The sequence below is a fragment of the Silurus aristotelis genome, assembly GCF_946808225.1.
Source record: "Silurus aristotelis genome assembly, chromosome: 19".
Classification (NCBI taxonomy): domain Eukaryota; kingdom Metazoa; phylum Chordata; class Actinopteri; order Siluriformes; family Siluridae; genus Silurus; species Silurus aristotelis.
The window spans coordinates 18,072,777-18,097,166 of record NC_139592.1 but is presented as its reverse complement, the minus strand read 5'-3'; the positions used below and the strand labels follow the sequence as shown (position 1 = coordinate 18,097,166).

At 38.8% G+C, this 24,390-nt stretch overlaps 2 protein-coding genes across 4 annotated transcripts in view; one reads left to right on the top strand and one right to left on the bottom strand.

Annotated features, from left to right (window-relative positions):
- The window catches only part of LOC310742039 (ciliary microtubule-associated protein 3), a 41,318-nt gene extending 19,353 nt beyond the window's left edge, over nucleotides 1–21,965 (bottom strand). The window contains exons 1-3 of the mRNA XM_083570592.1: nucleotides 21,571–21,965; nucleotides 19,929–19,967; nucleotides 18,813–18,844 (exon numbers count right to left, since the gene is read on the bottom strand). The gene's annotated coding sequence lies outside the window, so the exon portion shown is untranslated. The remainder of the gene's footprint in view (nucleotides 1–18,812; nucleotides 18,845–19,928; nucleotides 19,968–21,570) is intronic.
- On the top strand, nucleotides 8,613–24,153 carry LOC310742042 (uncharacterized protein). Of its 3 annotated transcripts, XM_083570597.1 has the most exons (5): nucleotides 8,613–9,220; nucleotides 9,711–9,799; nucleotides 20,564–20,666; nucleotides 22,655–22,720; nucleotides 23,565–24,153. In XM_083570597.1, the coding sequence occupies exons 2-5, from the start codon at nucleotides 9,733–9,735 to the stop codon at nucleotides 23,680–23,682; spliced, it is 354 nt and encodes a 117-aa protein (XP_083426723.1). In that variant the 5' UTR covers nucleotides 8,613–9,220; nucleotides 9,711–9,732; the 3' UTR covers nucleotides 23,683–24,153. The 3 variants fall into 3 exon arrangements, 1 of the variants encoding a protein (XP_083426723.1); XR_014538121.1 differs by lacking the exon at nucleotides 9,711–9,799; XR_014538122.1 differs by lacking the exon at nucleotides 22,655–22,720 and having other exon boundaries at nucleotides 8,613–9,799.
- Nucleotides 24,154–24,390: the final 237 nt, after the last annotated feature.

The window sequence follows — 24,390 nt, the reverse complement described above, 5'->3', positions numbered from 1 at the left end:
ATATTGTCCTTTCAAAAGATATTCTAAAATCGCAGCTGAAATGTAAGGGGTGTACTCACTTTTGTAAGATACTGTATGTCCTCAAAACCATTGCAAGAGCCAAACACTTTAAAGAGGACATCTTTACAATGTCCCACCCACTTCAGACAAAATTCTGACTCATGTTTCCCACTCCTGCATAATCTTGACCGATTTTAACCACTAAAGCCATTGGTTTTACCAATTACACTATTAAAACTTTTTTTGTGAACTACATAGATATACTCATTTTAAACCAAAGTGATCACACAAGATCACATTATCATTACTGCCTGGCCACGGACATCAATGTACCACCACCTGTACTGAGGCAGAATTGGTGGGAAGCGTTATTAACCATTTCATACCTCATTGTTTCTGAGGCCAGAGGGCTAGTCAATGAAGCAAGCTAGCTCAAAAAGTCAGGCTTATTTTAAACCAGCTTGGCTAACTTCAACTGGTCAATTTTGGTTCCACAAACGAAACAACATATATACCTTACTCTGTGTTATATTAGTGACTGTGGTAAACCGATATAAATTTAAATCATCTCTGGCTAATTGTACATGGTGCAGTACTATGATGTGAAAGGGTACCACCTCACAGCTCTTTGGACCTTGGTTCTGGGTAATTAGTCAAATTATACTGCTATGAAAGATCATGATCATCATACTGAATGTTTTTTAATTTATTCACATGGATTCAATGCACACAAGTCAATTCCCTTAACTTTTTCTTCAGTGTTTCTCAGTAAATTAATAAAATAAAAGTACTACTTAGACTTACTCAGTCTCCCGAAATACACTGAACTCAATGACTTTTGCTCTTTGTGACATTATCATATCATATACTATGAGGAAATTGTCGCAAAGGGATTTGCATATGGTTAGCAAGCATAATCAAATATGTAGCTTTTAAAACAATGCTCACCACCATGAGCAGCATAGACACTTGAAACAAGACAGGTTTGTTCAATGTACTATTGGGTACATGCTGCTGATGTCAAACTGTGACACAACTATTTGCATGTTGCAACAGAAAAAGGAGATTCTTTAGACCAGGTACCATCTTTTTCCCCAATCATCTGGTGTCCTGTTTTGGTGGGATAATGCTCTCTGTCTCACAAATAATCGCTGTTGGCTGACAATGTGTGGAACTAAATGTGGATTTCTGTTTGATGTGATTTGTGTTCTGAGATGCTCTTTGGCACCCCATGGTTGTTAAGAGTAGTTATTTGTGTTACTATAGCCTTCCTGTCAGTTCAGAACAGTCTTGGCATTCTCCTCTAACTTATCAGCAAGAAGTTTCTGCCCACAGAAATATGGGATATACTATCATCCTTTTGTTCCCCCCAATTATCATCTACTGGCAATAGTATTGCCTGCAGCTTTGAGGGGGAAAAGAATGAGGAATGGCCAGTGATTTGTGCAACATACTACATGTTACATCATTGCAACTCAAAATAAAAGAATACCAGAACCTGGTTATGAGTAAGTATTCAGCTAAGAAATGCTCACAAATCCGCTTGCATAAAAAGTTTGCCTGTAAAATTTTATAAATGAGACCTGCATAAGCTTTTAGTGAACAGCAGTGTAGATATTGTTAATTATTTTTTAATTCCAACAAAGATCAAGCTGTATCATTTTCTTTATATATATATATATGATTATAAAATAGGTTTAGATGATTTCCATGATATTGGAAATGTACCAAAAGTTTAATTGGCTTTGGGGTGGTACTATAAAGAGGACATAGTTTGAACATTTAGAGTGTTAACATAAACACATTAATTTTCAGATAGCCACTTCAATGAAATGTAAGTGCAACATAAGCAGCCCTCTGCTTACATTGGCAGAACCGGGTGTTCGGCAAAGTGTGTGGGCCTGTTCCAATAGGATTAAGGGATAATAAACATACCTAATCATCTGTGTTACTCTCAGTCTCAGTCAGTAGTTGTCAAGCTACACATGCTATTACTGACATACCAGTGATCCTGATGCTTTTAGCCACAAACAGGTTTAAGCTCAAGTCTTTATCATTAACAACAAAATTTGCATTTTTTGATAGTACACAAGGAAACTGTTTATAATAGCAAAGTGTCACCCAGACAAGAATGAGTTACCTTTTGATTTTAGTTCCTCTTGAGGTTTTTCCTTATATCACACCGGGGAGTTTTTCTTTGCCACTGTCACCTCTGGATTACTCATTAGAAATATATTTATACATGTAAAGGTTATGACACCTGTCAAGGAATGAGAGTTATTAGGCAGCGGAAAGTAGGAATGGGCAAGCATGAGGACCTACTGTAAGCAACTGTGACAAGGGCCAGATTATGATAGCTAGATAAATGGCTCGTTTTCAAAACAGCAAGTCTTGTGGGATGCTCCCGGTATGCAGTTGTTACTACATGTATAAAGTGTTCCAGTGAAGGAAAACAATGAATAAGCAACAGGGTCATTGAAACACAAGGCTCACTGAGGTGTGTGGGAGTGAAGTCTATACTGGCTGGTTCAATCCCACAGAACAGATACTATAGGACAAATTGCTGAAGAGATTAATGCTGGCTATGTCATTGCTTGCTTCATAAAGGACTGCGAATCGATAGAAGTTCAATGGACCATGGAGCAATTTAAAAAGGTGGCCTAGTCTGATTAATCATGTTTTACCTGCATACATGTTCACCATTTACCTCAGGAAGAGATGGAAACAGGATACTCTATAGGAAGAAGGCAACTTGCCTTCTTAATGATGTCAATGCTCTGCTAAAACAACAATAGTCCTGGTATTCATGTGAATCTCATGTAAAACCTACCTACTAAATACACCTATTCAGGGAAACATATTCTGTGGGCCAGTGGGCTCTTTTAAAAGGATAATGTGCCAAACTGAGTTGTTCAGAAATTTTGGCAACATAAAAAGTTTAAGGTGTTGACTTAGCCTTTAAGATCCCAGTAGGATGTGAGGGACCAACAAGTCCATAGACTTAAAGGATTGGTGCCAGATCTTGGTAACACTTTCAGAGCTCTCGTGGAATAAATTCTTTAAATGGTCAGAGTTGTATTAGTGGCACAAGGAGCGCCTGAAGTGTATTAGGATGGCAGTTTTAATGTTATGGCTGAACAGTGCACATACATACCACTGCACATGCAGTGTTTATTGAGTGACCTGTCCATTATGTTGTTTCTGTAAGACAGAAGTTGTGATGATACAGTTGATTAGTGAATAATGTGCAGTGGGCAGCAAAATACTTGCAGTTCTGAAAACAGCAGTTTTTTTATTGACTAATGTTAATTTCTTCTGCAAAGACATTATAGTGTTTAAAGTCTAGTTCTCACCAAACATAAAACGGGAAAATCATTGCATTTTAGGATTCCATTTTAATTCCAAAACTAGCGAGACGCCTGTCCTGCCGTTTTATTTGTAGCCTAAATTACTGCATCAGTCACTGCTTAATTACCGAAGTAAAAGTCACTTGGGAAATCTGACTTCCAAAAGCCACACTTCATTTTTAAATATTTTTCTGCTGTCATCTTTAGACAAAGAAAAAAATTAACTCTGCATTTAGTCTCTTTACCTGATTTGATTTGTGCATTGAGACAGCCAAGGTAATGTAAGAAAACAACCTACATTAAAACATTTTATTTTTTGCCCATTTTCCAGAATTTAGCTGCAGTACATTCCAACTAATTTTAGTCCATCCCCTCACATGGACTATAAATATGGTATGATAATAAATAAGATGTGAATATATTGATGAAGTGAATACATGATGTAGACCTTGATATGTCTAGCATATCTGTGTGATCAAGCCTGGAGAAAGTTCTCTTTAGATTAGCTGTAGATAGAGTAAGTAATTAGCCCCAATGTGAGGGGGTAGTCTTCCCTGCAGGTACATTGCCCTGTGCTTAAAACAATGACAAGAATTAATTTAACTCATGGGCCCAAATGCTGGAGATGTGGTTTGCTTTTCGAAGGTTTGCTTTTTAAAAATGATCGTTGATTAATCGGCTATCTGCAAATATCGGCGATCAAACACAGCTATAGGTATTGGTAAAATCCACTATCGTTTGACCTATAGTTTTAAACATAGCTTAATTATTTGTTAGATACATCCACCAATCATATGCATATGCATAATAGGTGAATGTTTTGATATTAGTAGCAATGAATATAAAAAAAATGTCATGATAGCAATAATGCTCTTTTAATAAACTATATATCTCTTGAAAAAATAATGTTAATTTGCCTGTACAGTGCATAACAAAATAATAAAATAATCTAGCATTAGGAGACATAATAAATACATTTTAAATCATAATAAATCTCCACAATAATACTGGTAGTCACTCCGGCCCATGTATTTGCTTCTAAGAATGCTTCTTGGCCATTACCCATAGTTTTTGGTTTGTTCTTACAGTAATGTAATCAGGGACAGTAGCCAGTACCAAATAATGTGCACTCCTCCAAGTCGGTGGTATTGACATAAACAGTTGCTTCTTTGGAAAAGGGAACAGGTTGTATTAATGCAGTCCTGTACTGCTGAGATGGATTTAGTATAATTGTGATAGAGGTGATAGAGCCTGACCAGCCAAATGGGGATGGGGTTTTAGCCACATACTGGTACGACTTAATTGTTCCTCTGGTTGCAAACGGGAATTTGTGGCAGAATGTGCCTTGATCCCTAGGGATCTAAATCTATATCTGGATTTTTATAAAACCACTTTGTTACAATCAAAATTGTACATAAATTTACCTCACAATTAGCATTAAAAACTCAAACCACTGAGAAGCAATGACATAAACCACTGCCAAGTCTTACGTGGTCTGTTTTCGTCCAATAGTGGGTTGGTCCAACCAGATAAAGTCAGGTATGTTGTCTTGAATCCATATTTCTGGAAAAATAAAAGAGCAGCATCATTCTGTGCTCAGGAGCTTATCCTAGTCCATTTTGTTTGTCAAGTGAATAGACATTGGCAAGCAGAATAGTAGTAATGGCCGGTGGGTCAGCCTTTAGCCAAGTTTGTATACCAGCCTGCTTCCCACACTTCTGTTTTTTTTTTTTTTCTTCTCACACCACATAATGTCAAGAACGTAGGGCCTGCCCCTTGACATATGCTAAAATTACTGAATAGCACTAATGGTTTTGATCTCAAACTTTTGTTTTTTTCTTATTAGCATTTGCAGATTTACCATCATAATCACTTTTATAAAGTAGATTACTGCAAGAAATCTGAAATCTAGTACTACTGACAACATGGTGACAACTGCCACAGTTTTTTCAACATAAAAGCATAAACTATGTTATCACTAATATCAAGTAGAAAATCATGACATTTAACATTAATATTTTAATAACTACTAAATACCCAATTCAACTTACTAATTCAAATTCAATTGCAAATAAAATTCAAAGGACTTCTGAAGTCTATTAAGAATGTAATCATTTTAAACAGACTATTTTCATAACAGATTATGACCATGCAGTCTTACATACTTTAAATCACATTTATTACTGCAAAACAGATTTCCATTTGGAGGAAAAGTGCTTGTGTAATTCTTATGAAACAAAGAAACTCTAGTATAGCTTTAGATAGTTAAATTGCCAATAAATCTATTGCTGTCCTACATTTTTTGCTTTGTTCCATTTTGTGAATTGTTCATAGTGGCTTCTTACAAAACTGAAGGTCAGACCCAAACCCACGTCCTATATAAGTGAGTTAGACAACAAAAAAGAAACACACACCCACAAACACACCACCCCTTTTGCAAGGAAACCTGAGACCAGTTACAATAATCAGTACAACTCTAGCAAAAGCAAAGACATAAGCAGTTCTTAGTTATTGCCCGCCCCACCAGACTCGATAATGGCCACATTCGAGCTGAGAAGCTAGTTTACAATGTTCATTGGATATAAGGAAATACTTTAATGTGTTTTTTAAAGGATGCACTGGTTTGGCCAAATCATATTCTGTCCATTTATTTACATTTATTTGGAGAGACTTGAATAAACATTGAGTACTAAATATTTCTGTGCACAAGTCAACAAGACTAAATTCAGGATATTTTGTCCCCAGTTTGGTCATTAGTACACTTCTGTATCACATGACAGATACCAACTGGGAAGGGTAAGAACAATCACATGCTTCCTTCGAATCAAGTAAAATCAACCACCAAAACCCTTTTCTAATGCAGCTGATGCTTCATCACACCTTTCAAGGAAAAGGTGTATATACAGTGTGTATATACCCTACATACATATATCCTACATTTCTACATATGTGATGCCCACAGATTGGTTAGTGTTACTCTGATTAACAAAGAGTTATGAGAGAGTATGCTTTTCTTTTCACCTAGAGAATAGGACCAATTTCGCTCTCTTGGATTCCTGGCCATGAATTTGAACCCAGAATTTCCCAACAACATGGAAAACGCTTTGAACGGCACATGAAATTCCCCAAATATTTCATTTCAAGACATAGTTTCTGCATTTGTTTTTCTTGGAGATCATAGTGAAATGCAATTCCAGATGTTTTTTTAAGTTTCAGTATGAAAGCAGTGTTTTTCTGTTATGAGCTTTCAATGAATATGAAAACAAGGTGGCAAAGAGAAATTTTCTGTAGAGGTTCAAGGCATAAACAATAAAAATTATTTCGCCTGACAAATCATGATGTAAATAATTCCACCATAAATTATACAAATGCACCAAAGGAAATTCTAAAACAATTTCAAAATTAAAAAGTGCCACGTTTTGAAATCTCTATACAACAATATAAGCTTTTGAAATAAATTTTACAGCACACACACACTGTATTATAATCTGTATCACTAAGGCAGCAAAGCGAGACGGCCTTGTGGCAGGGCCTGAAATGCAAGGCTGTATGACAGGCTTTCAGCTGCTAGACTACAACATAACACTAAAGGCAAGTATGTCTTAGCATGCAGACAAAATGTCGTACACATCAGGCTAAAAAACAATAATAACCCCAAAAGGTAAAAAGTTTAGTTCAGCTTACCTGAGGCACTTGGCACTAACAGATGTTGCACTGTTTCGTTCTGGCTCTTACGTCCAATGTGTTCTTCCTAAAATGGAGTGATCTGTGAAAATGCACTGTAGAGGCGTGCTGACAGGTACTAGTGCACCGGAGCCAATCTGATTTAACTGAATGCTTTGGAATGCCAAATCTCACGATACCTTATGTCCACAGTGCCAAACCACTTTGGCAGGTAAATGGACACTTGTCTTACCACACCCCAAGCCATTGACTTCCTCCTAGAATTTTATTTCACCTGAGAATAGTTTCTGCTTAGAGCATGCTTACTGCTCTATTTGATTAAAGGAGATTGAAGGAAGTGGTATAAGTTGGCAGAAAATATTTCCCCTCCCTTCTCTGATCTTTTCAAACAGTACATGTTTGCTTTGGACACTACAATAGAAGGAAGGACAGAGAGGCACACTGAAGGCTTTATCTGCTGGATGGGACAATGTTCAAGGGAGTTTCCCAGACTCAGAACATAGAGGAGCTTGGTGACAGTGGCTGTTTGGAGGTATCTGGTTGCTTCTGGAGCTTCGTCCCCTCTTGGTTTCTCGCTGCTGCATTTGTTTGTTATGGCCCGGCCCTTGGCGTGTTATGTAATATTTATTAAGGATTTAAAAGAAAAGTGTGTTTTTTTTCTTTTTAAAAGGACCGGGATGGAGAAAACCTAACAGGTCGTTAGGAAGATAAAACATTAATTTGAAAGTAACTTAAATTGTAAATGTTATAAAGAAAATAAAGGAACAGTGTTGTTTTTTGCAGAAGAAAAAAATATATATACTAAGCATGCTATTTATCTTACACTTACTAGGAAGGTAGATAACATCTACTACCGTAAACTACTGTAAACAAATAGTTCTTACTAGGGATCAAGAAAATAATAAACGTTGGCAAATATTACCTTTTGAAATATAGCAAGCTCCTTTATCAAATGCTTACCAACCTGATACAGTTTATCTTTCCTACTTCACTAAGTTCCAATGTCACATTTAATCTTCAAACAATTGAAGGCAAACACAAAATCATGACAAGAGAACACACAAACACACGTCATGGGTGCAGTGAATAATCGTACCAAAATTAACGAAAATGTTTAGCCTCCTTCATACATCCATACAAACATCAGTGGCCAAAACCCCTAGCGAACCACCCAAGTTAATTTGCTTCGGCGTCTGGCTTCATCCATAAGGCATGACTTAATTCCGCTGGTCATGGTGCCACCACGTTAAGCCAGGCTGTGGCGTTGACTGCAGCGACAGCTGCACTGCGGGCCAGTGTTTTCCACGCAGACCTGTGTCCTACCTGCAGACAGAGATGCACGTGGCACTACGCCTTTCCTAATGGAATAATCCGCTTCCTAAAGGGGACAAAAAAGCTTTGTTGTGATCGATGTTTGTTTTTATTTTAGTCCCCTGTTGGATGGAAGAAAGCATATATTGGTCAGAAGGAAGCTTCTAGAAACTCCTGTAGACAAGGATGTAGGGAGGGAAACTCTCTCTGCCTTCTTTTCTTTTTCCATCAAAGACGTGGAGGACATATTGATGCTCTACAAGTCTGTGAAACAAACAGTCAAAGTGATATAAAAGATGCCATCCTAAGAAATCAAGGTGCAAGCATTCGGGAAACATAGTGGTCGGACAGCAGAGGAAGACAAGAGCTGATAAACACCAGAGCAACAGGCACAGATAAACTGCGTCACGCTTCTCTCTGTCTCGCACACATACACACACAGCCATGTGACTGGCAGCACAAAAACAGCACTGCGTTACACTTACGCTCTTACCAAACCAGTCACAAGATGTCCCTGTAATCTCACAAACTTTTTCAGAGTAACACGACACACCAAAATGCAATGCTAATTACAATGCCTGATCTACAACATAGAACACTTTAAAAACCATACCAGGCATATTCTGTATAAAATTCTGTTTAATTCTCCATCTAACCATTAAACAAAATCGGTAAACGATAACATTACCTTGCAGCCAATGAGAGGCATCCCTCCACCTGTTTGTTTGAGCTTGTCCAATAGAGTTCCGTCTGTGAAAGCACTTAGGCAACCTTATTGGATGAGAGCGCTATCACTCATCTGTCTGACGTGGCTGCTTTCAGAGGTCTAGCGCATGTGAACTGGCCGGCAGCCAGGGCACAGTCACCAAGAGAGCAAGGTAAACAATTTCTTTCTCGCTCTTTCTGTCTCTCTTCCTGATCTGCTGGCGTGACATTTAGAGCCTTGCAGTATGGTCTCTTTTTCTCAAGGTATCCTTGCAATTCAAGAGAGAGAGAGAGAAAGAGAGGGAGGGGGAGAGAGGGACAAAGCAAGAGAGAGAGAGAGAGAGAGAGAGAGAGAGAGAGAGAGAGAGACATAGGCAGAGGGAATGAGAACTGACAGAGGAAAATATACACAATGTGCTGGAGTCTGAACGTAGCAGATATGGCTGAGTCACACGCACTGCTTCCAGTAGCTATGCAGCGAGTGCAGTTGAGGGACATGCTAACAAAACGAGCTGCAGTGTAATTCTGACAGAAACGCCCCGATTTACCAGCAAATTCTGCCCTCCTGTGTGTGCCAGGAGATCACAAATGTAGCTTAGTTCTTCTGCACAATTCTGACACTCGCATGTTTAACCCGTTACAACCCATTATATCCCCCCACAGAACATCATCTAGCCTGTACCTGATGCCCAGCGAAGATATTAACGTCACAGCCCAAAATGGTTATGCTTTGCACGGCAAGGCCATATGCAGTACGTAGTGCTTCTTTCCTCAACAGACTTGGACTGTCGCTTGGCTGTGATGAGATCCACCTCAGCTGTTACAAAGAATACCTATTTTCGTACAGCCTACACACCTACTTACACATAGTGCTCTAAGTGTAAGCACTTGTTTCCTTCATTGGTCCAAATAATGCTGAGAGAAGGTTTTGCGATGTTATTTTGTACACTGTTTTGTACATCTGTCTGTGAAGGATGTCCATCACCTTTCTCCTCGGATATAGGAACCTTCCAGAACAAGAGCTCTGTCTTTAACCCCTCACCTGCCCAACTGCTTTCTAATACACTTTTCGACGCCATTGCATAGACACATAAATATATAAATATAAATATAAATATATATATATATATATATATATATATATATATATATATATATATATATATATATAGAGAGAGAGAGAGAGAGAGAGAGAGCGATAGAGCGATAGATAGATAGATAGATAGATAGATAGATAGATAGATAGATAGATAGATAGATAGATAGATAGATAGATAGATAAGAAAAAGTATGTCAGCATCCTCAGCATCGGTGTCGGAACCCAGAGCTGCGATTCCGAAGTGCGGACTCAGGCGTCAGAGACAGAGAGAGAAAAGAGTGGTTGAGAATGAGGATGGAGAGGAAAAAAAGTAGGATGAGAGGCGAACGAGTAGACAGAGGGCTGAGGCTCACTCACGGCCGCTCTTAGGCAGGAGAAAAGCATGCGACTCGGACTTCTGTCTTCCTAGCTCCTGCTTTCCTCTCGATGTGAAAAAGTGACGTAGCAACTAATCCAAAAATCGTACCCTCCCTGTCTCTCCTGCTCTCCGTCACCCTCCCTCCTTCCACAATCACTCCTCCCTCTCCTTGCTCACTCTATTTTCATTGGCTTGTAACAGCAGAATAACTTGCGTTTTCTTCCCACTTATACACATCCATACAAATAGATGTCAAAGTCTTTGCGAGCAAACAATTTAATATCTGCTGCAAACACTCATGCTCCCACAATGCCTTTCCCCCATGCTCCAGGTCTCTCTCTCTCTCTCTCTCTCTCTCTCTCTCTCTCTCTCTCTGTGTGTCTCACACACACACACACACACACACACACACACACACAGTTTCTCTCTCTTGTGCACACAGTGTGACGCAGCATTTAATTCTCCAGGCTTTTCTCTCCTCTCTGTTATGGCTACACAAGACATTCTTTACGAGAAACTCAATCCAGCATCGCATGGGCTCTCGTGCTACAATGTCAAAAATGAGAAAGTTAAAAAACAGAGAGCGTTCGCTTGTTTACAATTAAACGGACATGACCATCTCCGTCTTTCCTGTCTCGCTCTCTCTTTCTTCCGCTTTCATGTCCTCTTCTTCCCTGCTTTAACTGGGTCTCTGCCCATCTATCTTCCTCTTTCTCTTATTTTCCCTCTCTTCCTCCAGTACTCCAGTGTCTCATCTTTTTGTGTGATTGCACACACATCTCGGTGAAGTGAGATGACTGCGCTTGCCCGATCACCTGACAACCCACAGCTTTTAAAGGCACATTGCTAAGCTGAGCAACCATTACGTAACAGATAGGCTGCTCTGTTTATTTTGTTCCCTCTCTTGGGTCACATCCTTGAAGGACAGATACAATCTGTTAATATCAGACCTGTCATTTGTTACTATTAACTTAACTATGAACTGCAGCTTGGGAACGAATAAAAGACTTTTGTAACTGCAAACAGAGAGAAATAAACTCGTAGAAAACTGCACAAATATCCACAGGTAATGCTCTGTAGGGAAATAATAACAATAAAATGTAATGAAATCCTGTTCTTTGAGCAAAATATCTTCATTCATGCTCATGTGCCTAAAGAATAGGATATAAATGGGTATTCTACAAAAAGAGGATGTGGGAGGTATCAGTTTTGACATTCTGCCACAGGCAATGAAACAGGCAAGGCCACTGAGAGTCAATACCAGGGAAGCTCTGCTACCATGGGACATCCCGTGAACTTTTCATAGACTTCCTCTTCCTGTCCTGAAACCATGAAACTGTTGCATGGCAAAGGGCTGCATAAGAATATCAACATATTCATTTTTCCACAGAATATCTTTGTTAATGTTGATTTCAAAAGTTTTAAAACAAAATCGAGCGATTAGTCATATGAACTGCCAGTTATAAGGAAGTACAAAGGTTTTTAAGGTTTTTGTTTTGATAGATGACAAGTATGCTCATTTGTTAAACAGACTATACTACAGTTTATTGTAATCTTATACACAGACCAGCTAAAACATCTAACAAATCACTGACGAAATAATTAAGAGGTTTGGGATATAAGAAAGAGAGCCTGTATTTGTTACATATGCATTACAGAGCTCATCCTCTGCCATGGTACAGCGCAAATAGAGCAGAAAGGGGTTAAGGTCTCTGCTTAAAGACCCAACAGTGGCAGCTTGGTAGTACTTGGGCTTGAAACCTGAAACTTGCTGATGAGTAACCCAGAGCCTTAGCCATTAAGCCACCACTTCAGCTATATTAGGCAAGCAAACAGTCAGTTCTTAAAGTTCATGCGTTAAAAGACCTAGAAGGACCAAGTGATTGATATATGACTGGGGCAGAGCATCTCAAAACATCAGGTCTTTTGTATGCAGTGGTTTGCACCAATTCAAGACAACTGGGAAAACTAGTGACAGGGGTGCTTAAGGCATTCACCCACTGAAGTATATGGGGAGCAAAAGCTAGCCAGTCAGATCCAATCACATAGAAGAGCTACCATAGCAAACATTGCTTTCAAACTTTTTGCTGACTACAATACAAATGTGTCAGAGCACAAAGTACTGAGATTGCAGCTGAGTAGCTACAGATTGCCTATACTTACCCCTGTTTATCAAAGTAGGCACCCATAATGGGCACATGAGCATCACAACAGGACCATGGAGCAATTGTAGAAGGTGGTCTCATCATGTGCATGGCTGGGTGCGTGGGTGCTGTTTACCTGGGGAAGAGATGGCACCAGGATGCATTATGGGAACAAGGCAAGCCGGGGAAGGGATGCGGCTCTGGCAATGCTCTAATGGAAAACCGCGTGTCCAGTCTTCGATACTGTGATACTTACCACCTACCCAAACATTGTCACAGACCAAGTACATACCCTCATGGAAATGGTATACAAAAAAGGGAAGTGGCCTCTTTCAGCAGGATAATGCTCCTTGCTATACTGCAAACCATAGTAGTTTGAAGGACATGAGTTCTTCCAAGAGTTCCATTGACTTGGTCTCCAAATTCCCCAGATCTCAAGTCCAATCTATGAGAGGCCTACCTCAAACCATACAAGACTTAAAGGACCTGATTCTAATGGTGCAGGACAACACAGCATTCCTTTAGAGGTCTTGTGGAATCCATGCCTCCAGTGTTTAGAGCTGTTTTGAAGTCATAAGGAGACGCTGCACAATATTAAGCATGTGTTTTGGCTGGTCAGTGTAAAATGGTATAAGGCGTAATCAAAACAAACCCCTCCCATCTCTGAGGATGATACTTTTGGCATGACTACTTCTCCCAGCATGCTACTCTCTGCCACATTATGCTCAGAGAAGAGGCAAGCAGCAGGCAGATAACACACCAATAAGCCTCTTAGTGCTCCATTTAAATATGGCACTGCACGCAGCCCACCAAGGGCTCATTACCACAATGTCACATCAGTGAATTGAGAAATAACTTCTGCCAGTTTTAAAGGAAGCATCACCAGAAGTGTGTTGTCTGCTGTGTGGCAAGGCTGTGGCTCTGAATAACATACTAAAGAACATCAAATCATTGTCGCTGCTGTCATTCTGCACTCTGTTGTAGTGTATTCATCAATGCCTAAAAAGACATTAAATAAACAAGTTTGTCTGATACATTACACTCTTAGATAAAAAAGTACTTGTTTGATAGTTAAAGACTCAAGTTTGTTTTCTACACAGAAACTTTGAGAGGCAAAAGTTATTAGGGTTCAAGGTGATATACAGTGGGTACGGAAAGTATTCAGACCCCCTTAAATTTTTCACTCTTTTTTATTTTGCAGCCATTTGCTAAAATCATTTAAGTTCATTTCTTTTCCTAATTAATGTACACATAGCACCCTATATTGACAGAAAAACACAGAATTGTTGACACTGTTGCAGATTTATTAAAAAAGAAAAACTAAAATATCACATGGTCCTAAGTATTCAGACCCTTTGCTCAGTATTTAGTAGAAGCCCCCTTTTGATCTAATACAGCCAGGAGTCTTTTTTGGAAAGATGCAACAAGTCTTTCACACCTGGATTTGGGGATCCTCTGCCATTCCTCCTTGCAGATCCTCTTCAGTTCTGTCAGGTTGGACGGTAAACGTTGGTGGACAGCTATTTTTAGGTCTCTCCAGAGATGCTCAATTGGGTTTAAGTCATTGCTCTGGCTGAGCCATTCAAGAAAAGTCACAGAGTTGTTGTGAAGCCACTCCATCGTTATTTTAGCTGTGTGCTTAGGGTCATTGTCTTGTTGGAAGGTAAACCTTCAGCCCAGTCTGAGGTCCAAAGCACTCTGGAGAAGGTTTTTGTCCAGGATATCCCTGTGCTTGGCCGCATTAATCTTTCCCTTGATTGCAACCAGTCGTCCTGTCCCTACAGCTGTAAAACACCCCCACAGCATGATGCTGCCACCACCATGCTTCATTGTTGAGACTGTACTGGACAGGTGATGAGCAGTGCCTGGTTTTCTCCACACATACCGCTTAGAATTAAGGCCAAAAAGTTCTATCTTGGTCTCATCAGACCAGAGAATCTTATTTCTCACCATCTTGGAGAACTCCATGCGGGTTTTCATGTGTCCTGCACTGAGGAGAGGCTTCCGTCGGGCCACTCTGCTATAAAGCCCCACTGGTGAAGGGCTGCAGTGATGGTTGACTTTCTACAACTTTCTCCCATCTCCCGACTGCATCTCTGGAGCTCAGCCACAGTGATCTTTGGGTTCTTCTTTACCTCTCTCACCAAGGCTCTTCTCCCCCGATAGCTCAGTTTGGCCGGACGGCCAGCTCTAGGAATGGTTCTGGTCGTCCCAAACGTCTTCCATTTGAGGATTATGGAGGCCACTGTGCTCTTAGGAACCTTAAGTGCAGCAAATATTTTTTTGGAACCTTGGCCAGATCTGTGCCTTGCCACAGTTCTGTCTCTGAGCTCTTCAGGCAGTTCCTTTGACATTAATTATTCTCATTTGCTCTGACATGCATTGTGATCTGTAAGGTCTTATATAAACAGGTGTGTGGCTTTCCTAATCAAGTCCAATCAGTATAATCAAAAATTTCTGGACTCAAATGAAGGTGTAGAACCATCTCAAGGATGATCAGAAGAAATGGAGAGCACCTGAGTTAAATATATGAGTGTCACAGCAAAGGGTCTGAATACTTAGGATCATGTGATATTTCAGTTTTTCTTTTTTAATAAATCTGCAAAAAGGTCAACAATTCTGTGTTTTTCTGTCAGTATGGGGTGCTATGTGTACATTCATGAGGAAAAGAAATGAACTTAAATGATTTTAACAAATGGCTGCAATATAACAAAAAGTAAAAAATTTAAGGGGGTCTGAATACTTTCCGTACCCACTGTATATATATATATATATTTATTTATTTTATTTTTATTTTTTTTACAGCAACCATCAGCAGGCCCAATGGTGATCACAGGGTCATTACCAGGATCCTTTCAACATAAAAATTAATTAATTTATGTCAATTTATTTTTAAATATAAAAAAAAATACTTGTTGAAATGACATTGCTTACTCTGGCTGATGTTCCAACAGAGCTGTATTTTTGATCAGTCTGAGACATCCAAACATTCGAGCAGTAAACAGGTTGCTGGTAAAAAGTTTGTATAACATTCTCTTTATGATATATAATTTATGTGTCCAGAAAATGGAAGACGGTGTGTGGGAAGGTACTAAGAGAGCAGAAAAACACACTGATGAAACATGTTTGCTAGTAACAGGCTTCTACTTTAGAGGCAAACTCATCCCCATCATTGAAAACATATACAGTGGAACCTCGGAGCTCGCGAGGGTTAGGGACCAAGACCGGTCGCGAGTTCCGAATTTTCGCGACCTTTTGATATGACCTTTCCAACCCAGTAAAAAACCAAAGAACACTATACGAAATCGATTTAAATGAGTAAATAACACTATTTCACTCCATAACACTTAATTATTAGACAATTTTAATGAGATAAACCTTGATTAGAAATGTTAAAACTAGCGTTTTGAGCAGTTTGCGGTTGCTCACGAGCCGATCTGAATGAGAGTCGCCGATCGGAATGAAAGTCGTGAGCATGCGAGGTCACGAGCGCTGAGGCCGCGAGCTCCGAGGTTCCACTGTAATTGGATGATCACAAGATGAGTTTGGGTATCGCTGAATTCCCAGTAGTGGCAACCAATAAAATGAAGAAGGAATATCGGATACAACAAAACTATTACAACACTGATTTTGGTCTGCTAACACTAAGGAACAGCTACCAAAAACAGCTGAGTATTTTTGCATTTTAGAAACTACAGATTCCCTGTGTATAGCCTGCTGTTCAAAGTAGCCTAATGAACATGTAAAACATTAACAAGCACATTATGGCCATAAATAATAATGTCCACTTTAACTATCCAGAAGTTTCTTTTATTAAAGTGCAGTAGAATATATTTCCAGAATAGAAACTAACCAAAGCCTGGATGCATGCAAGAGTTTTTGCCAGAAAGATTGCACGAGCCTCCTTTTTCAGAGTTAGGGGTTTCATGGATGCGAACCCCCGTATTACATAAGGATGTAAGAATAGAATACATAAAAAACTGCATCCCCAAAAGCATGTAACATGGTATACATTCAAGCACAACCGAAATAATTACAGGGGTTATAGTGAAAACATGCTCAGACATGCATAAAGTCTCAGGATATGAGCTTATTTGCCATAGTAAACTTGCCATCTTGCAACAATGTTGTTCAAAAGATATATTTATGAGAAGACATGTAACTACAGACAAGTAAAAAACAAGTTTGGAACTGAAGGTGGTATTGGAACAAGTTTATGAATTACTTTATGAGAGTTAATGCACAATTCTTAGTAATGTAATTCTTGGGCCTATTTTGCACATAAGAATCATTGATCTTCGACATCTAAATGAAGAGCCAAGCCTGCCTCATTTACTTTCATCGCAGACCATATAGACATGAAACTGCTTATTGCAACGATGGAGGCTTCCTTCGAGGAGCTTTTTTTTTACCAACAAAGCTATTTAGAAACACGAAATTTACCCTCCATCTGAAATAACAAACATCTATAATAATGAGGTCACCCAATGACCCAGTATTTCCTCTATTAAGTTGCTTGTCAATAAAAACACTAATTAGTACAAAATAGTTATTTCCCCTCTCCCAGTGGGTCATTTCCGACTCTGTGCTCTGTTCAATTTTTTTTGTTTTTATTTGATTTTTTTGGTGCAGCTCATGGTAGCTAATGAGGCATGTTAACCCAGGTCCTTTCCTTTCTGCTATTTCTATACTCGGTCATTCAGCAGGAGGTGACAGGCTGGTTAATTTTAGCTGTGTCATCTCTCCTGTGAGTTTCACTTCCTGCAACTTAATTCGTCAGCAGCAGAAGAGCCTCGGGGCCTGGTAAAATAAAGGCAGTTCTTTGCTGCCTCACTGAAAGCTCAGACCTTAATGACGCACTTGAAATGTCTCTGCCTCGGCCATTCAGAAAAGCCATGGTATATTGCGTTTTCAATCAACATTTCAGATTGAAACATTTAAAAGATTTCAAGGTGTGACATTAGTCTTTATTAGGCTTCATAAATATATAGAATAAATGAAACTATAGGGGAAGAAATGCCACTAAACAAGTTCACATAGCAAGGCGTACCTGCTTTGCACTTTGACATGACAAACTCTGTTCTACTCTGTACTGCAAATTTTTAGAACTTTGGAATTGGCTTTGAGATATTCTAGCAACGAACTTTCAAAAAATTCTAATAATTGGATAAAAAAAAAATTTTTTTAATATACAAAGTACTTTGTTGCCTTAACTTTTTGACTTTTTTCTTCACTGGTATATTTCACTCCAGAAATGTTGAAACAAATGACACACATAGTAATACATAATGGTGTTTATTTAGATTTTATTCTCATGACACCACCTTTATGTTTTTATATGCATTTTGGAGTGTGTGTATGTTGCATGCACACATGTAGCCAGGCTGTTTGTGTTGGAGAGGGTGCACACTGAATAAATTTGAGTGTGCCTCCGTGTTCTCAAAATAAATATGAAGAATTGAGCTCTGGAGATCTCTCCTGGGTTTCGCCAGGAGACTTACGCTTTCATGCTCCACTTCAAGCCACGTATATGTCAGACTGATGAACGGATTACAATTAAATCTCACGCCACATATAGAAAACATTGATTACACAGTCATTACGGAATGAAAACTCTCACAGCAGCATGTATTTGCATGTCTTTGTGTGAGCAAGTTTGGTCACACAAACTGACTGCAAGAAACTTTCTCGCTGGGGCTGATGGTGATTTAGTCTCATGCCAGCATGAGCAGACAATCAGCAATATCAGCTAATATTAATAATATTAATATCAGCATATTACTGATATGCAGAGTTGACTGGCTATTCTAAAATGTACATTTTTATAAAAGTCTCCACTGTAATAGGCAGCCAACTCTCTCTTTCTAGTTACTTTGTTGGTGTACAGTTTGAGTAGTGCCAAAGCGTGCACACTCTGCTGCTGATATACGCACCCACTATGCACACTGTACATTTATAATTTAGTTTTGAAATGATTCCAAATTTCTCATATTGTTCATAGTTTTTTCAACGTCTCCTTCTGCAGTTCTTTACAACAGTAATTAAAGTCTGTGTGCTGTGCTGTAAAGATCAATCACATTGTTATTGCAATTAAATTATTGAATTCATTCAAGGAATCGTTTCAGCCCTAAAATGCTGCTGGCGCATTCTAAAAGCACACTTACCCCTTGTGCCGGCACTCTCCGCTCTTCATTAACTGCAAAACATGAAGTGTTTCTAACTATTCAAACTACAATGGAGCCAACAAGCTTTGTATTTAGCTCATAAGTGCAGCTCCGGAAGTGGTGTATAGTATTAGAGTATATGTGCACGGTTACTGTATTTAAGTAGTTTTTGTTTACTTTTTTTGTTTTGCTGAGTATTAAAGATATAAGCACCTTTTCCTCTCTACTCAACTACGTTTATGGATCAATACATGTATTTTTTACTTCACTTTTTTAAAAATTATATATATAATTTATTATTTTAATTACCAGTTACATTTTGCACCTCAGCTGAAGATGTCATTAAGGCTCGACAATCCCCTACCCACATCTGCTGCCTGTGAGTGACTTTATATCACTGCAGGCCTTATTTTCAGTCCAAAAAGATAAGAGAATAAATTTCAAAAACTTTGAGAAACAGCATTTCTTGAAATTAAAATAAAAAATATTGCCCCTCTTTAAATATTTGGTTTTACTTGATCTAAAATGATTTACTTACATTTTATTTGTTCATTGAATACTAATGGTTCTTCTACTTTCTGGCATGATATTGTGATTTTATTTGTTAATATTTGTAAGATACCTTCATCGAAGATTGCTTTACTACTTTGTCATTTTTTTTATTCTGGCATGTTAATGGTGTTGTATTGGTTAATGTAGTGTTGAGGTGTATACATTTGTACAACTGTTTTTCACTAACGTGTCTTGTTGTTGAGGATTAGTGTATCTTTGAGCCTACGTTCAATATGAGTAAAATATTTAAATATGTGTTAAAATCAGAAACTCCGTGACTTTTACTCCAGTCATAGGTAACTTTTAACTTGAAACTGAGTACGTTTTCTAGTAAGGTATATATAATTTTACTCATGTTTGATTTTCAGGTACTCTTTAAACCTCTTTAAGACTCTATAGATACTTTCCGAAAACCCAACTAACTGACATCCTTTGAAATATGAACCTTCAGGCTTGTGGACTGGTTCCAACTCTGATTGGGTCATTACATTAATATGCATCTCCTTTTTGCATATTTTCACTTTTTTTTTTTTATTTAAGCACAAAAGAAGAAGATGAACAGACCTGGCAGAAGAGAAGACGAGTGCACAAATTCCAACGTCCCTGGAAAAAAGAAAGAAAACATTTAGAAACATTTATAGTTTATTTATTAGTTGTGTGTGAGAATGTTTTTCAGATGTTTTAATACTAAATGAATTAAAGTTCAAGGATTCTGTGACCATTTCTGTAATATTTGATATATCTGTCAGAACTCTGCCATCGTCTTCAAGTCAGGTATGGAGAACGAGACAAAAGATATTCCTTTCTTTTAAATTTTTTTTCGAATGGTTTTGTAACAGGTTTACACGAGAACAGAGAAATGTGTTCAGTGCGAGGATACAAACTTTTCAGACAACCCATAAAGAAAAAAATATACGTGATTAAAATAAATGTTTTGACTGAACACAGAGAACTCACACAAGACTTTTCACACTGTCTGCATTAAGAGGAAATACAAACTTACATAATAAACTGCTTGTTTGTTTATTACTTTATAAAGTAAGATGACTTCCTTTGACTTGATCTAGAACAGTGATATCTTTCAAAGTAGGTCTTTGGTGTCAGAATACAGGCCTTGGTTGTATTTCGTGGAATCAGTGCTGTCTCATTCCTGCCATTTATCCTGGGATGTTTTGTATTTTTTTTTTATCACATGAAAGCTGACGTAACGCAATGTGTGTCAGAGGTGACGCGCATCAGCGACACCTGGCGGCCAAGCGACGTCCTGCACTCCTCCGGCTTTGTTGACATCGTAAAGACAAGGTACGCACTTTGGCCAGGATTGAGAATTTTGACAATTTGGTGTATGCAGGGTGAAAATCATATGGTACAAAAAAATTTTACATAAAGAAAAAAAGCATAGATCATAGATTCATAAATTATTATTATAAAAATTAAAAAATGATATATATATATATATATATATATATATATATATATATATATGTGTGTGTGTGTGTGTGTGTGTGTGTGTGTGTGTGTGTGTGTGTGTGTGTGTGTGTGTGTGTAAAAACTAATAACAGACTATTAGAACAATGTAATGAAAACAAATTTACTTAAAAGAATTTTGCAGCATTTGGGTTATTGTTTGATTGATGAAGAAAGTATCTGAGCAAAATGTTAAAAATGGTCCTGTGAGGTGAGGAGAGGGGGAAATATGAGCTGCGTAACACGCCATCAAAACCACGACGCGCACGCAGATATACACACACAGATATACACACACACACCTATGTCGCAGTGGCAAACCCCACCTATATGTATGTTTTCCAAGAAAAATAAAGTAAAACCCAAAACTTGATCAATGGCGTCATTCAACCCATAACCTATAGTACTGACTGGTCCATTTCACATCCACCTGTAGTGGGTTTCAGCTCCGCATTGACTTTGATGCGGCAAATATAGAGCTATATAGAGGGCAAAACACAGGCTAGATAAAGGGCAAAACTCATTTTAACGCATAATAATTTATATATACTTGTAATTTTTCTTCTTTTCTTCTTTAAAACCATACAGAATAGTACAGAATAACATCTACGTACCTGGACGAGCCAAACTTTATTAACATTTGACACTACGGCGTACAGTCATGAACACGTTCCTGAACACGGCAGAGATGTTAGAATATAATTCCCTGTTTCCCGCAGCGACATTTCGCCCCTCTCACCTGAATTCTTATTAAACGTGATTCCTGGTGTCGTTTCACGTGTCCGTGTTTTTGACTCCCGCAGCGGCAGCGTCCTCCCGCCACCGTCTCAATGTCCGTCCGGCGTTTCCCAGACGTCCGTCCGAAACACCTTGTAGGAGCGCATCAGAATTTCCACAGCGCCACATTTGAGCCCCGCCCCGCTTTCACACACCCCCACGTCCCGATTCGTCGCCGCCTCTAGACGTCATCACAATCACATGCCGAGAACGCGTGTTTACAAACACTCGGCCGGATCACGTGTCGCGGAGCCATTTTGCCATGCGTGGGAGCCGACAAGACGTCTAATGATGGGCTTCACCATTACCACCACGTTTTAGGTCTCAGCACTACGCAAAAGTGCACCCCAGTACACCAGTTCCATTCCATTAGACTTATATTGCCAACAGTGGCAGTTTGGCAGTGTTGGGGCTTGAAACTCAAACAGGGTTCAAGACATTTGGAGACCTTGGGAAAAAAATATATTTAAACCCAAAACAAATATAATTTCTAACCTTTTTTATTTATACAAAACCTTTTATCAGTACTTTATCAGTACTTTTATATATTTATTTACGTGTGCATATTAATTAAACTTTAAACTTTAACCAAGGCCAACATTAAAAAAAAAAAAAAGAAAAAAAGAAAGAGCTGGTCATCTGGACCAGCTCTGCTTCTTCTTCTTATTTCTTGGCAATAGCCACCTAGCTGGATGCTGTTTTTATTTACAAACTTTTACTTTTTCTTAAAATCAGCTCCTGACGCATTGTCACTGTACAATTGATCAGCTCAGGTTCAAAGCGTCATACATACGTGAATTTAAAGTCTTAACGCATTGTGGATTTAACTGAATAAACCGGCTCTCAATAATAATTCAAATGGTGCTAAGCGAATCGACAGAATAAGGCTTTGTTTATTTTAATAGGACATTACAATCCAAAATATATAATGACAGCTCACATAGCTGCATCACAAGCTGCGCTTAATTTTTTGTGCCCCTTAAGGATGCATTTATTTCTGTGCCATCGGATCAGTACGCAGAAAAGTTGCATTTTATTCATCACAGACTCTTCATGCATTTAGAGGATGGGGACCCACATTTAAGCAGTGATACTAACTGGTTCCTCTTCAGGTAAGTAACAGTTATTTTATATACAATGGACAAAGAGCCTAGTCTTACGCTGCCCGTCTTGACTGGAGGCACCACCTCCAAGCCTGAGGCCCTTGGCAATTGCCTGTGCTGCCTATAGCCAGGCCTACTGAAGCTCCCCAATTTAAACCACATTTTATCGGAGATTGCTTTGCATCCCACAGTCATGCTGGAACAATACAATTGTCTACAATGCCTGTGCATGTTGTAGCATTAACATTACCCATTCACTGGAACTAATGGGCCCTATCCCAAACAGCCCCAGACTATTATTCCTTCTGCGCCGAGCTTGTTGTGCTACCAATATTGTTAGCACTATTCAATTCATCGACAACATTCTTCTGGCTTCTGCCAAACTCAGATTTGTCTATCAGACTGCCAGATAAAGAAGAATGATTCATCACCCTTCTAAGGCTCCAGAGTCTAGTTGCAGCGACTTGCATGCAGATGCTCAATTGCAGATTGCTCTGTTCAATCATAGACATAGATATTACACATAGATATTAAAGAATGACAGTATAGCTAAAAAAAATCCAGCATCGAAATGAAATTCAGAAAGTGTATACATTGTTGTATAGGGCACTGCTGGGTGCACACCAATATAATTCATGGAGTGACTAAACCAAGGGTGGCAGGGCAAAATGAGTTGCCGGGAATTATTGTGAGTATTAAATGACAATGTTAACAAAATTATTGCAAAGAAATAGAAAGGTATTTAAATACCTCTCTCTCTCTCTCTCTCTCTCTCTCTCTCTCTCTCTCTCTTTCTCTCTCTCGGTCGAGTTTAACATGCTCCTGAGTGACCATGCCCCTCTTCCCTCCACAGATCTTCCCAATTCGTCCTGGCCTGCCTCTGGATAGTGTCCTCTTCGATTGGAAGTCACTCTGTGCAGCAGAGGATGATTTCTCATCAATGCTCTGGGATCCATGAAATTACAGAGTAAGAACGGGAGCTTTGGGGATTTGGACTGTAGTTAATGTCAACAGTCTGTTACACTGACTCAGGACTACAGTTTACATCTGATCACCATCACTGCACACCTCAACATCGTTTATCTGTAATAAATGGACATTTGGTGCCACCCAGATGAGGGTGGGGTTTCTCAAGGTTTCTTTCTTATGCCATCTCAGGGAGTTTTTGCTTGCCACAGTCGCCACCAGCTCACTCATCAGGGACAAACTTACAGTTAAAAATTAATAAGATGTTGCTTATATCATCTCTTTATCTGTGTAAAGCTTATTTGAGACAATGTTTATTGTTAAAAACGCTATAAAAATAAAAATCATAATGTGAAAAAGAAATCATAATGTGTCCTTTGTTAAAGTAAGATCTTTGTTACACAAGTCAGAGAGGAAAAAACCCCTCAGACAATATGACCAAGAAACCCTTAGATGAACCCGACTCGAAAAGGAAGCCATCCTCAGGGACAGACTGGGAAGGAAATATATTCCCACAAAAAAAAAAAAGCATTACAGTGTTTTTTTCTAACTTGATACTGAGGTCAGGATGAGGTCTGTGTGTAGGTTTTCCTCTGACTTTCCAAAAACATGCCACTAAACTATAGTGACCCATTCAGTAAAACTATTGAATCGCTTAGAGCTTAATAAGTGGTTGAAGAAATAACTAAATAAAACGATTAAACTTGTATTAC